General features: G+C 38.8%; 2 protein-coding genes, 1 long non-coding RNA gene and 1 pseudogene across 5 annotated transcripts; 3 read left to right on the top strand and 1 right to left on the bottom strand.

Annotated features, from left to right (window-relative positions):
* Window positions 1-349: 349 nt before the first annotated feature.
* Window positions 350-1,671, top strand: LOC112274001 (uncharacterized; annotated as a pseudogene). The gene is made up of 3 exons (XR_016499741.1): window positions 350-506; window positions 646-701; window positions 857-1,671. The product of XR_016499741.1 is annotated as an uncharacterized LOC112274001 (transcript).
* A 4,426-nt stretch (window positions 1,672-6,097) lies between these two features.
* On the top strand, window positions 6,098-10,395 carry LOC112274523 (uncharacterized). Its single transcript, XM_024504140.3, has 8 exons — window positions 6,098-6,370; window positions 7,081-7,187; window positions 7,310-7,435; window positions 7,669-7,869; window positions 8,303-8,464; window positions 8,663-8,740; window positions 8,970-9,134; window positions 9,465-10,395. Exons 1-8 carry the CDS (start codon window positions 6,136-6,138, stop codon window positions 9,603-9,605), a joined length of 1,215 nt encoding a protein of 404 aa, XP_024359908.1. The 5' UTR covers window positions 6,098-6,135; the 3' UTR covers window positions 9,606-10,395.
* On the bottom strand, window positions 9,150-13,231 carry LOC149986702 (U-box domain-containing protein 43-like). Of its 2 annotated transcripts, XR_016499627.1 has the most exons (4): window positions 12,862-13,231; window positions 10,966-11,315; window positions 10,477-10,845; window positions 9,150-10,207 (listed from the first exon to the last, which is right to left on the bottom strand). XR_016499627.1 is itself a non-coding variant. In XM_090245585.1 (2 exons), exons 1-2 carry the CDS (start codon window positions 10,687-10,689, stop codon window positions 10,184-10,186), a joined length of 237 nt encoding a protein of 78 aa, XP_090101711.1. In that variant the 3' UTR covers window positions 9,150-10,183. The 2 variants fall into 2 exon arrangements, 1 of the variants encoding a protein (XP_090101711.1); XM_090245585.1 differs by lacking the exons at window positions 10,966-11,315; window positions 12,862-13,231 and having other exon boundaries at window positions 10,477-10,689.
* LOC149986703 (uncharacterized) lies at window positions 11,436-12,312 on the top strand. The gene is made up of 2 exons (XR_016499626.1): window positions 11,436-11,536; window positions 11,716-12,312. It is a non-coding gene; the product is annotated as an uncharacterized LOC149986703 (long non-coding RNA).
* Window positions 13,232-14,500: the final 1,269 nt, after the last annotated feature.

Here is a 14,500-nt window from a genome sequence, read left to right as displayed (position 1 = left end):
TCTAGGTTTACATCCATAGAAAACATCCATTTTATCCAAACTTTGTTCAATAATATTCATCCATTGCATTTTTCATCCAACTCTAATATCATATTATGAAAATAGAATGAAAACACAAAGGACATCATTCATTGCAAACAAAATATGCCAAAAGCCAAAGGGAGGGCTTTTTAGTGTCTTAGTCAAGAGTAGGATTAGTCACAGCTTTGGATACAATAATATGGGATATTCAACAGATTCTCTTCACTTGGTGTTCATTCAGTGGATCACTTCCACGTTGTTAGAGTTGGTGCTTCAGTAACATCATGATAACATCCTAGTTGCGCATCACCCTTTCCATCAGTCAGGAATGTTCGACCAGAGCGGTGAACAGAGACCGCACTTATTGTCGGTAAATGGACGTGAGATCCGGATCCCTGCCTGTGGATTGAATGTTTGCGTATTCTCCACTGCCCAGTTTGTCGTCTTTCTTGCACCGCAAGCTGTGTGTTGGTGGGATCTGGCAAGTAAGCCTCACCACTGAGTCTTCACGGTCGCGGTCTTCTGTCGGGTGGAAATCCCTGGCACCTAGGTAATTCGGGTTGAACTCAGCAATTTTCGTTTGCTTTCGCGCTGGTTAAGGATATCGATGGGAGATCTGTGCAGAACCTCTCAGTAATCCATGTCTAGATTTGTCCAGAGGGCTTAGTTGCGGTTTCAGGGTGAACATTGATTCCCGCCCACTGGAGTAGAACGGTGGCTATTGAAGATAATAGTCCACGTGGTGCGTGTGCAGACCGCAAATATGAGCATCGATAAGTCCCGGGTGACGCTGCGAGGTTTCAACACTGACGACCTTGCGGGGTTTTTAGGATAGGCCACGGACGACGAGGTCACAAAATGTCTGATGTGGGACATACACATCGGAACAAGACGCCCTCAACTATCTCCAGGATGTCGCCATCCCGCATCCGTGGATCAAGGCTATCTGCGTGGACGGCGAGGCGGCGGGATCCATGCAGGTGGAGCCCGGGACAGGGTACGACGCCTGCAGGGGCGTGATGGGCTATTGTCTCGCGAGGAATTACTGGGGCATGGGCGTGGCCATCATCGCCGGGAAGCAAATGCTGGCCCTCGTGTTTCAAGGAATGGACATCGCGAGGATGGAGGCTGTGGTGATTCAAGACAACATCGCCTCGCGGCGTGTTCTAGAAAAAGCAGACTTCAAGCTCGAAGGCGCGATGCGTAAATACCTTCTCATCAAGGGTAAGAAGTTGACCGATTGCTTTTCACTCGCTACTTACGCACCCGACCATGCCGTAAATCCTCCTCCGTCTTGAACTCCATCATCCACAACCTTCACCATGCTTCCAAGCACACAGTCCTGCAGTAGAAATTGTTGGAGCGGCTTCGCATTCATTCTAGATCTAGATGCTGCAGCAGGCGAAATCAGCTGAAACAAGCGTGACCAACGCTTCCCTTGCATCAGTCGACAATTGTTGGAGGGCTTGGAAATCGATGCTTCGATGTGGAGTAGGTTTCGTCTTAGCTTCACGCTTCTTCACACACATTGCTCTCCGTCGATGTTCCTGCTCACGCGAACTGCAATTTTAGGGCTTCTGTTGCAAATGTTCCTAAAGTGTGCATTTATCAACGTTCAAAGAGGAATTGGGTTGTTTGAATTTGACTAAATCTTGTTTCAAAGTTTATGAATGCAATTATTATGTGCCTAGAAAATAAGTAATGATACATCTCTTTTGTAAAAATATTGGATGGCTTATGATTACTTCTAAATCATTAAATTAAGTGACTTTATAAACCCTTCTCTATTTACAAGGTAAACTTTTTCTTGATAGTCTGCAATTTTCAAAACCTAACAAAAGAAGTAGGGTAATCCATTTATTTCTAAAACCGAATAAGACTAGTGAATTAGTTTGAGTCATTGAATTGACTCACTTATGAGTTTAGAACAAAAAATGCACTTATTGTGCTTAAAATTATAAATTCTTGTGAGTTAGTTGTAGAAAATCTTAGATAGATAAAATAAAATAAAATTAGAATGCCAATTCTAGAGATGCAAGCCTTTATAGAATTTTTCTTAGGAATTTTTAGAATGAGAATTATTTCCTAGTTTAGTTAAATTAAGATTTTGATTAAGTTTAAGATACAAGTAGGGATTGTGGTCATTTATGTAATTTAATAATGAATGTAGAGATCTCTAATTATTTGGAGTTTCAAGAAATTATGACATAGAGCTCAAAATTGAGTTATTTTATAAGATTAGGATTATAAAGACTACTAGGTTTATCTAAAAATTTGGACACCAATGTGGTCAAAAATATTTATTAAAGTAGTTATTTAGAGCTTTTTGGCCTATCCAAAATCCTTAGGAAGGAGTCCCATCTATGAGGGATCTCTCCAGCTAAGAAGATCTATCATTCTTTTCTCTTGTTTCTCTTAAATCTAAAACTAGGTTATTTAAATTTAAAATTTTATATTTTTTTATTTATTATGTATAAATATAAAAAATTATTTTTATATATTTATATATATACACACACACATATGTTTATGTATGATTTTATTTTTATTTTTATAATAAGATATATGTATATATATATATATATATATATATATAATGATACTCATTCAATTCTATCAAATCAAATTAATAACAAATAAGTTTATTTTTTTCTCAATAAAACATTTATGATAATACAAAAGTTAGACAAATATTTCACTTACTTTGGAATTTAAATTCTAATTCTAAATTAAATAAAAGAGTTGTGTAATATTGTTTTGATTTAATTTATAACACTCAACTTTTTATAATATCTTTAAGTTGAAATTTATTAAATTATGTGTGTGTGTGTGTATATATATATATATATATATATATTATTCTTTTATATCTAAAATGCCTAAATTAGAATACAATAAAATAAATTAAATGATTCATACTTAACTTTTATTTTTTTATCCAATATTTAACCTCTAGTTCTCTTCAAATACTTGATTAGTAACTAAGTTATTTTTATATAAAAAAATTTAAAGTAAATAAAACTTTAAGAAAGGTCTAGATTTTTTTTATTTTCTCTAATTAGATTTTCATCATTCATTGAGTATTGTATAATACTATCAAATTTTTTTGTATTATCATTGTAATATTGAATTATCTTAGAATTTTTCTAAAACAAAGTTTATAAAAAAAATAAGAAATGAAAAAAGAAATAATCTGAATGGATTAATAAGGAGATAATTTTATTGTCAATTAAGCCTATATGTATACACATATATATTAATATTATTAATAAAAAAAAGTAATATCCTTATATCCTTAACAAAAATAGAAATATTATAATATATTTTATATATTACATTTAAAATACCTTAACTATATACAAATATATATTTTTTACACAATGAGTTATTAGTCAATCTTGATTTTTTAATTTTTTTAAATATTTACTTATTTTTGTGACAAAATAGGCGTTTTTTTTTTTATTATTATATTTTGATTTTTTTGTAACTTTTTTTTGCTATAAACTCTTAGATGATCTCTTGTGATGGGTGTTTTTCCATTGATTACACAATAAAATCTGACTTAAAATCTGTTTTAGATTTAAAACAAATATTAAGTCTTTCAGAACTTGTTATGTTATTAAAAAAAGCAAAAAGAAAGAAAACAGCAGAACTAAACTCGAAAAAATGTTATTATACTTATATGTGGTGTTTCCTAAAAAAATCATGTAGTATAAGTGGTTAAAATTTCATTATTTTTATATGTAAATATGCATATAATAATGCAAATTCACTATTAATGATTTATTATTCACAACTACTACTCACGATTGGTCATGCAAGCTTTTTGTTATAATCCTATAGTAATTACTATAATAGTGTTATTTTTTATTAAATATTTTTTTATTAAATATTCTTTATATTTGTAATATTATTTATTTTTTTGTAATCTAATATAACTTTTTTTAATAAACTCTTGAATGTGTTTGGATGTTTCAAACCAAAGAATATATTCTTTTATATAATTTATTTATTTATCTTCATATGAAAAAATCAAACCTTTATCTTTTTCCATATTCATTGAATCTTTATTATTATTTTTATTTATATAAAAAAGAATCATATTAAAAATATATATTTTTTGTAATTGAAAAAAAATCATAAATTTGTATCTATATATATATTCTTAAAAGAATCATATTTCTTGTAATTTTATTTTTCCACCTAAAATGAATGTAATAGACAAGTGACCAAGCCATGTATGTGATATCTATTTCTAGATTTTATTAAAATAATAAATGTCAAAGAATCTTATGTGCATGATATGGGTTCTTGATGTAGAGAAGAGCTTGACTTCAAACCATGACTTTAATAATAAGATAGCCAACCCATTGTCAACCACCCTTCATTTCTATCTTATAGGGTGGAATATTTCTGCTACACTAGCAACCTATTGTTGACCAATTCTAACATTTTGTAGTCAAAAATAGGTCATAGGCCTTGTAGAAATGATGTTAAACTATGAGTAGTATATAAAGTTCATAGTACTTGGAATCAATATGTATAAACTATCAAAAATCAATTTCTACAATAGTGGAGTTACACATATGTGGCGGTTGATTATATATTGGCCAATTAGAGAGTTATTGGAGTGAGATTGGAAGATGAAGGATGTGTGAGATATTGCTTGGAGATAAGTAGAAACGAGAATGGTAGCAAAAATCCAATTCAAACTTGGTGGATTACTTACAATAAAATGTTTGAATTTTTGTTGCCTCATCCACACATTTACATCTATAAGTAGCACAAAATTAGGTGAAGTTTGATAGCATGATAAGGTGCCACATATCATGATTTTGTAAAAGTTGGATTCTTGGTTTTGTAACCTACCACCAATTGGAATTAGGTTGGCTTATATGATGGAAATGGATCAAAGAGATATCTTCAAGTGTAATATTCATATAGTTTTTTTTAGACCAAATTGTGTGAAAGCACTTAAAATTCTCTTGATTTTTATTTCCCTATATAGTTTTTTTTTTTTTTTTTTTTTTTTTCTCTATTTTTATACCCGCTAGATATATGTTGAAATGCTTAAATTATTGAAATGAGTTATCTATCTCATATGAAACACTTTGTTCTCACTTTTCTAATTTATTTTACACATACAACATTGTTTTAAGATAATGAATCTTAACTAGGCTTCATTCTAGTCACCCTTGTGCTACCCTCATCACCCCTTAAACAAAAAAAATACCACAAAACTTCACATTATCCAAATTCATGATTTAAATAAACATCTACAACAAATATTCATTCTTTTATTCATCCTACTGAAATCACCAATTTCGAGATAATATATCCCTGCTCCATAGCAAATGTAGACGTACAACAGTCAAGAAATGTGTGTTAATATGATAACAACATATTGTTCTCAGTTTCCTAGTTGATTTTCCACATGAAACAACATTGTTTTTAGATAATCAATTGGAGCGATACCGTGTGACCGACACAACAACAGGTCCCAAGAATACTCGCCTAAATCAAATGATGAGAAAAGGCTGAGGAGTTTGGAAGGAAAACCACGCACTAGTGAGGTTGAGGTATGAGTTTCAATACAACTTCACTCCACCCACACCCTGCTTAACGGATTCTGAATAGCTGCCGCATTCTTCTCTGAACACCCCTTATCTATCTCTCAACACTAGAATCAAACGGCGCATTCACGAGCAGCGAACCCAGAAACGGAACCTGAAAGCATTGTCACAGAATTGGACAAGTAAAGATTGGAGTCGCACCTACTGAGGGAATTTCCATTTGCAGACGTGATCAACGACAAATATTGTTGAGAGAATGCAATGTATTGCTCTGTTTTTTGCTAAAAGTGCCATTTTTTCCGCCAGTTTTGCACAAACAAAGGGACATCATTCAATGTTGTGCATGCAAGTTGGATTTTGCTGAACTAGTTTCGTTGGGTGCTAAAATGGGTTGGCACTGAGGGGTTGGAATCATGAGCGCGGTGGACATACCCGGATTAGACCAGGTCTTAAGCATCCATCTAATCCACTCCGTTCCACGCCCATCCGTTGTTTGCTGCCATTGCAGCTCCTTTTGGTGTGTCTTGTGATTGGAGCAGCCATGGCGATGGCGAGCATGAGCATGGCAATGAGCCGGACGCCATTGCAAGGATTGCCTGCGCAACAGCCGTTCTTGCACAAGCGGGTTCGCTCTCCAGCCGTCATTTCGTGCAGCTCATCTAAGCCCAAATGGAGCGAGCAATGCGCCACTTCTAGCTCGGCTGGAGAGGCTGACAAGCTCAGGACTAGTGTTGGAGGCGTTCTTTTCCCATTTTTTACTGTTGCCGCCCTGGTTGGTTAGTGCTTTTGTCTGCCCAATTGAAGTTTAGTTATGATTTGGTTAAAAGTAGATTCGAATTCTTTCAGAGGGTTCTATTGGTGTTTGTTCGAATCAGGTTTTTGAGGTTAAGGTTTGAATTTCGCTGCGTGCAAGTTGAGAATCTGGAGAAGCTGTACACCTGGTTGTCGCGCTGTTCAACTTATTGACATTGGATTTTTGGCACTTCTTGAAGTCTGCGATGTAGAAGTGGAGTTGAAGGATCCTTTATTTGTTGGAGTGTTTTTTTGTTTCTGATGATATTAGTTTTGGCACTTCAAAGATGAGTAGTCGTACACGCTCGTGGATGAATTCTTCATTGGTCTTAGGGCGGGGGTGGGCAATGCAAACATATTCTCAAGTAGTGGGCCGGAGGAATGTCGTTCATGCAACGTGCCCTGTTGCTCATCTGATACTTGAAACTAGCTGGGTAGCTTAATCGTTGCGAGACAGATTTCATACAACGTTTCTCTTATGCACCAATACAACTGCTCTGGGCACATTGTTTAGAATCGTGTTCAAGATCCAATGAGCACTTCCTCAATCTTGAACTTGCCCATTGTGTTGTCTTTTGGTATGTAATAAAAGATGGACTATGTAACTGAATCTTTTCGAGGTGCCTAGTTATAGGTCCTCGGATTTACTCGTGCTCTTGTGGGAACTCTGATCTGCTTTAGTGCATTTGAGCAGGAAGCACTCCAATTCTGGAAGATCTAGTTGCACCATCTACAGCAATTGCAGCTGACGTGAACACAACCAACCAGGACGCATACAAAGAACTTCTTCAGAAAATTAAGGTATGTTCATGAAGTCCACCATGGCATTTTCTGGTGGATTACATGTTAATAAGTAACTTTTCTTGATTAGGTGAATGTTGTAATAAGTCCAGTGTGCTGACCCCCAAAACGGGTTTTTTCAGGAGAAAAGAGGTAGGCGGGGTTTTCAAGCTCCAGCCCCTGCTCCTGCCCCTGTCCCAGATGCTCCTGCTCCTGCTCCGGATGCAACTGTACAGGCAGAGCAGCCAAGAATCTCAACATCAGCAGCTGTGAGCACCTATTTATTCTCCTCTCGATCATGTTCACCTTCCACGATCTTGTAGCACAGTTTCCAACGTTACATCTGGCTGATGTAAACATATTCTGTTCCACAATGTAACCTGTTCCGTGTTGGACATGTGAATAATAATTTTTTTATTCGTGCTACGTGCTTTTTTGGTCGATTGTGTTGGAAATACAAATCCTTGTTGGCCTTTCCTTCAATGTGTGGCTGGCCTTTCAGAGGCTTGAAGGAGCAGCAGAGAGGGTTCGTCAAGAAAGAGAAACTGAAGCACTGAAAGCTGAGAAACGAGAAGCGGACATGCGAGAAGCTGAGAGACGAGAAGCGGATAGAAGAGAAGCGGAGAGACAAATCGAGGCTCGCAGGGCACGTGAAGCAACTGCTGCTCAGGTAGCTGAGCGTGAGAAAGTTGCCGTGGAGAAGGTGATGATATCTAGACCTTCTGTCAAAGAAGAATGTGGCATGCGTGTTGTTGTTGATCTTAAGTTTCTTAATCCAATTTTCTCTATATGCCACCTACAACAAGTCAGGGTAAGGTACAAAATCTCTGTGAAGGGGGTTGGCGGCTGCGCTTCTATTCTTGCAACTGAGCTTTTTGCCTTTCGATGTTCGACCTTCTATTTGGATTCATACACACAGGCTGAAGTGTGATATAGCACGCAGATTTTTGCGTTAAGTGTAATTTATATAACCATGGAGTAGATTTTGTGCCGTCTGGGAACTAACGGACCTTGATGAAGCGCGTACTAGCTACTAGCATTGCCTCTCCTCGTCAAGGCTCCGTAGTTGCCAATTATGGTGAATGGAATAGCGTACTGTCATTTTGTCCAGTGACTGAATTAGCTGTATGCAACAGGTTACACGACAGCAAGGTAATGTGCAAAGTGTAGTCGTCAAGAAGAAGACACACGGGTTTTTACCTCTTTTTATTTCTCAATTCTTCCTGCTCTTAGCCACGCTTGGTTTTGGAGCTGCACTACTCATTCTGCCAGAAAATCAACGAAAGGAAATTCAAGATGTAAGTCTCCTTTGTCATCCTTTTTATTGCATTTTTATTCTGTAACCAATAGAATCTGCCTTCATCAATGTCTAATAGCAATCCAATGGTAGAAGCAATACAGAAAATAGAGATGTTCTTCATTGCATGTAATTTTCGTTGGTGTTGCTCTAATAGTTGATCGATGGTCTTCATTTATTCGTCTCGTGTAATATGCAGAAAGTAGATGATTTTGTGGACAAAGCAATTCCAGTTGCAGAGGATGCATATGCCAAGGCAAAGCCTCTGGCAGAGCAGGTACAAATTCGGAGAGATTTCGGTTGGTGTATTGTCTATTCTAGTTCCAACGTCATGCTTTCACTTAGTCTGAATAATGGTCGCGGTTGTGTCAAGATGGAATTTACTAAAATACACTTTCACCATTTGATTTTGGCGTACATTAACCATAATGCTATCTGCCAGTCTTTGCTTGATTCTGGCCTATAATAGTGTTGCGACTAAATCAGTATTCAACATATGCGAGCAGGCATTTGTGAAAGTAAAAGAGGCCAGTGTAGTAGCGAAGCCATATGTTGAGAAAGCATGGGAGCAGGCTAAGCCAATGGCTGCGAAACAAATTGAAGCTTCAAAGCCTATGCTCCAGGCAGCACAAGTCAAGGTCAACGAGCTGTTGCAAGAAGCACAGAAGAAGGTAAAGTAAAGGCTCTTTGTTAGTTCCTCAAACAAGGATTGAAGGTCAACAAATTTATTTGATGAACAGGTGCATAAGGTAGTAGATTTGCACAGTTTGGTTACTGCAAATACATCCAAACAAGTACCTTGTAAAGGTTGGGTGTTTAAGATGAAAGTTGGTGGCTTTCGTGGTTTATGAATACTACTTTTCAAAATGTAGGTCTGGTTGCATATCATTAATGTCTAGAACATCCTTGATTTTAATCTCGATTTTAGTCGTTGTGGATCCCACCTTCTGCTGCTCTGCATGGTAGATCTATAAACCAAAACATACTTCTTGTGACAACAGGACGAGTATAGGAACACAATGGAAACGCTTTTTTACGTACTAGCGCCATTGTGTGACGATTCTGCGGCATTTTGTTCAAGGTTTCAGAGCCTTCTTAGATACTTGCTTGGTATACAAATCCCACACCAAATGTATCCATAAGGTTGGTGTGCACACCAGTGTCGATAGTAATGGCTGGCGCCATTTCGGCGTTGCGGAGGATCCACTCCACCAATCTTCAGCGGCCGCTGCCGCAGCACCTGGGTGCAATGCCCCTGCATGACCTTCAAAATGCAGTACATAAAGATCTCAATGAAATAGATTGAATTTGTTTCGCGGAAAGAATGACCGGATATTAACAGAACCAGAAGAATTCACCCAAGTACAACATCTCGATCAAGGGCGACCGTATTCATGAGCGTTGTGGACAGAAATGGCCACGGATGCCTCCACGAGGCTCGTGTTGCAGTGATCAAGACATGGAATGAGAGAACCGAAGACTTCCGCGTGCAGCGAATGCAACGTTGTCTTCACGTAACACATGCCCCCAAGCAGCACACACATGACAACTTGCGCTGTCGCGACCGAAGATCGGAGGTAAGGCATTTCTCTTCGAGCAATGTGCGTGTCAGGTGTGTCCTGTAAAGGAATGTTGGTGGATAGTTCAGCGGCTAAAAACTGTCCGTTTGGTATGACCGATTCGCCGACAAGCTTCACTAGTGTGCACAGCTGACGTGTGACTACACGCAATCCGCCTGCGGCCTCTTGAGACACGTAGAACGATATCATGAACGTCAGTCTGACGGAGACAACGTGGAAGTCGAGATGAGAGTCTTCAAAGAACTATAGAAAGCTGACTGTAGTACCCACCCCTATTATTGCGAAACAACCAACTGTTATTGTGATCCTCATACACTAATCAAGCAGTAAGTTGCAAGCATGTTTAAATGCATTCCGCCACGTTCAAAGTGCTTGGGAGATGTGAGATAAAGAGGGAGGGGCTGAGAGGGTGGGATGAGATCTATGCAAGTACCTGGAGAATCCTGGTCTCGATTGGAGAGCCGGCGTTTCTGATGAATTGGAGAAAGTTGTGCACGATAATCTCGGATGTGAGAGTGTTGCCTCCGACGTCGACGGGGATGATCTCATACATTCCGCTGAAGTTCACCACATTAGCAAGACCTGCAGATGTTTCCTTCGTCGGTTTCATGACTATATTGGGGTCGTCAACTAACAGACTCCTCATGAGAGGGATCAACAACCGCTCTCTCCGAAGGATAGTTGTTACCTAACATCTACTTTGACGTCCTCGACACTAGCTCGCAAGCACAAGCCTTGCCTTCTGTGTTTGGGGTAAGGGAGGAGAGGACCTCAGCCATCCCTTCATGCACTTCTGCTTACACTGAAAGACATACCACAAACGAAATTTGTCGTAGTCGGAATCGCAAAAAGTGTTTGATGCGATTCGATTTACCAATGACGCTCTTCATCAAAGTAAGAACGGGAGGATTGTGGTACTAACCTTGTCTGAGGCGATGAAGAAGTGATTGCATGAGGCCATTCTCCGCCATGTGCACGACATTTTTGTTGCATTTTGATTAGTTGATCAAGATTTTATTATTCTCACGGCTGCTACTGGTCATTCTCATTAGAAAGAGCATAGCATCATTGCTTGTACCGATCCTTTCACTTTGATGGCTCGGGACTAAGCTTCACTGCTCCTTCTCGCTCCTTAGAGAAAGCCCTCTTTCAACACTTCACAAATTGTCAGAATACGTCTGCTTGACCTGCAACTGCTTTTGGCCTCTTCGTCATCCTTCGCCAGGATTCAAAGCATAGGAAAGACTCAAATTAAGGCCTCCTCTCCACAGCCTAAACAATTCACAATTTGGGGAATCAGACGTGCACTCCGTGTCCTGTACTTGTTCGGTCTCTGACGACAAAGAGCCAACAGAGCCTCGGGACCATGCAGTACATCATTTTCCAATGCCTCGGCAGTAATTGAAGTATCAGCAAATGCAATACACGCCTGTTCTTTGCCGATGGTCCAGTCCGCAATGGTGTTCCGAGGCGAGATAATAGGTTACAGCAAGGTGGGAATCGGCTTTCCCTGAATTCTGACACACTAGCAAACCACCAGTCTATTACGCTCTTCTCACGTTTGTAGCCATTTTTTAAGAAGGCATACTTGCGCATACTTGAGCATCCTCGTGTACCGAAGACAGATTATGATCCTCATGGAGAGGCTAATTCTTTGTGTAATGACCTCCAGATGCTTTGCCAAATTTCGACTGTGAATAGCAATGTGCAGTCGGTTCCAGAAGCTGCAGGAGGCAAGGAAGTTTTGCACGATTTTACTCCCTCAAAAAAAAGGAGGCTCGAGCAGCTCAGCGAAGAGCTTGTTTGTGTCATTCAAATCGACATTGGAATTCGCGGCAAGCTTATTGATGATTTCCTCCTACCTAAATAGGCCCGCGGAAGGCTGCGGCATCCTACGAAAAAGTTGTCGCACATTAGATGCTGCTCAGATCCTGCCCACCCTAATGTAAAGAAAATGATCTGGTATTGGACACGAACATGATTCTAGCAGGGCTTTGATGCACCTGCATTATTGAATGATAAAAAATATTTATCTCAAAACCTATTTCAGATGGTGTAAAAAAATTTGGTCATGTAGTGATTCAATGTGCCTGGCTAAACCGTGGGAGTTTGATTTGCAATCGGCCACGCCAGCATCTGGGACAACATTATCATCTTGCTCTTTCCCGCAATGATATCAGCACACTTCAAACATGCAAAATTACTGATAAGGTTCGTCTATCCCAATCGATCTACATTCTCGTCAGATTCAAAGCTACAACGGTCAATGCTTCCTGAAACCATTGCATTCTTCATTATACTGATAAGACCATATCATATCGGTATAACATTTCTCGACAGGATGGTCGAGACAATAGGAAGAATTGGCTATAACGTGAGGAAAGTAATTAGGGCCAAAAGGTAAATAGAAGTGAAAGAAGGTGAATCAACAGACACATACAGTAAAAGCGCAGCTGAGGATATTCGACGACTGCTAGGAAAGATATAATTGAAATATGACGATACAGTCGTAAAGATGACAGGAGGACACCATGGAAGGATTAATCAAAAGGATAGCTAAAAAAAAAAAAAAAAAAAAAAAAAATCAAATCAAATCAAATCAAATTACATCTTAGGAAAATATGTTAAAAAATCGACAGATTCTTCAACCGCCACCTCAACTCCAACAATGTTTTGTCAAAACCTCACCCTAGCTCACCAAATCGAATTCCACAAAAACTTCCCGATAAACCAGCACATCGAATCAACAATCGACTGTTAAGACGGAGTGTCGTCACCTCCTAACCAAAATTCATTAATAGGAACAATAGTCACTCACCTGCAGGAACGATCATCAGAGTTGTGGTAACGGGAGCGAAGGAGGAGCTGTCGACGCGGGGTTGGGCAGATCCGGGTCCAATACCAACGACTCTTCCTCGACGTATGGCACCTTGGGTGATTCCTCCGACGTCAGTGAGCTATAAACATGCAACTCAACTTCACTTACGGGACCCACTTGTGTATGAACGACTCCAAACAAATCTTCTGTTTCCAGTGAGGACGGTTGGTTGCCTTGCGGAGAGTGGGCTTGGACGCTTGAAAGGTGGTGAAGGGATTGAGATGCAATTGCTGCGATGCTGCTTGGTCCCGAAGTCGGTTGCCAGTCCTGGATCATGTCGATCTGTGTTGTCGAAATTCAGACATGGCACTCGATTGCCCTGCCACCTCAGCCCTCCAATCGATGGATGAAAGGGGTTTGGATGTCATTGGATGAACGCCCTTGGATAAAATGGATGAACGCCCTTGGATAAAATGGATGAACGTAGTTTGTTGGGGTGGATGAGACAAAACCTTCTTCCTTGTTTGGTGCGAGTTTTTTTTTTTTTTTTTTTTTTTTTTTTTTTTTGCTATCATATTACATGCTATCTTGCTTGAGAACACATCCAGCATCTAGTTGTAGAAAATAAAACAATGTTTTGTAAGTATCCGGGTAGGCTAGTGGGTTTCAACCATCTAAATACGACTATTTCGGATTTCAATGTAAAAGCTTAATCCCATTACAAAATGCTTAGAAACACTATTTTTAATAACTTCAAGATATTATAAATACAAGTCTTTTGTTATTTGTTAGTTTTATTTTTTTATTTTATTTTTATTTTTATTTTTATTTTTATTTTTTAAACCCTAACCCTATACAACAAGCTTCGGCAAGCTGTAATTCTCAATCTGATTGTCCAATTGTTATAAACTTCTACCACTAGTGTCTTTGCAAGCCTTCTAAATGCTCAAGAAGTTTCAATCCAATCCAACTTACAGGTTGCAAGAAAACGCCGTTAATCCACACTGATGTATCTTGGCTGCCCCCTAGAAGTCCTCGACTTATCATGCCAAAAGTCACCTTATTCCAGTTGGTAGATCTCCAGATATTACAAAAATCCTAAACAACCCCAATCTGCTAACTTTCAATACTTCTTTACGCTAATGGTCAAATATCCTCTATCTGTTCCGTAAGATTAACACAACTTTTTGCATGCGCTTGGCATACTCAACCCTCTAGACACCTCTAAATTTCAACCGCTGAAGTTTCTCCAATTTCACAAAACAGTCAAGAATATCAATCTTAACTTTATTGCAAAAACTCAATTCACCAATACAAACACTGACTTTCAGCAACGATTGCCAAAAGTCTTCCCAAATCATATGAACCCAATTCTACACCTTTCGAAGAAGCTTGAAGCTAGCTCTCCGACCCCAAAACCTTGATCTCCAAATGCCCCTTTTCTTATCTTCTCCTCCCTTTTAACTCCGTCTGGTCTCCTTTTCTCCCGCCCTGGACTCCGAATTGGAACAGTTAATGGCGCTTCATCGGAATTCTTGTCTCTAAGAGGATCTTTCTACGGAAAGTACGTTTCCCCTGAAATGCCATACAGAATGGAACAACTTGAAATGGAACCGAAGGTTTCGTATTCGGAACCTCA

The sequence above is a fragment of the Physcomitrium patens genome, chromosome 21, assembly GCF_059467195.1.
Source record: "Physcomitrium patens ecotype Gransden chromosome 21, ASM5946719v1, whole genome shotgun sequence".
NCBI lineage: Eukaryota > Viridiplantae > Streptophyta > Bryopsida > Funariales > Funariaceae > Physcomitrium > Physcomitrium patens.
The sequence above is the reverse complement of the archived record's forward strand: the minus strand, read 5'-3'. Positions and strand labels throughout refer to the sequence as shown.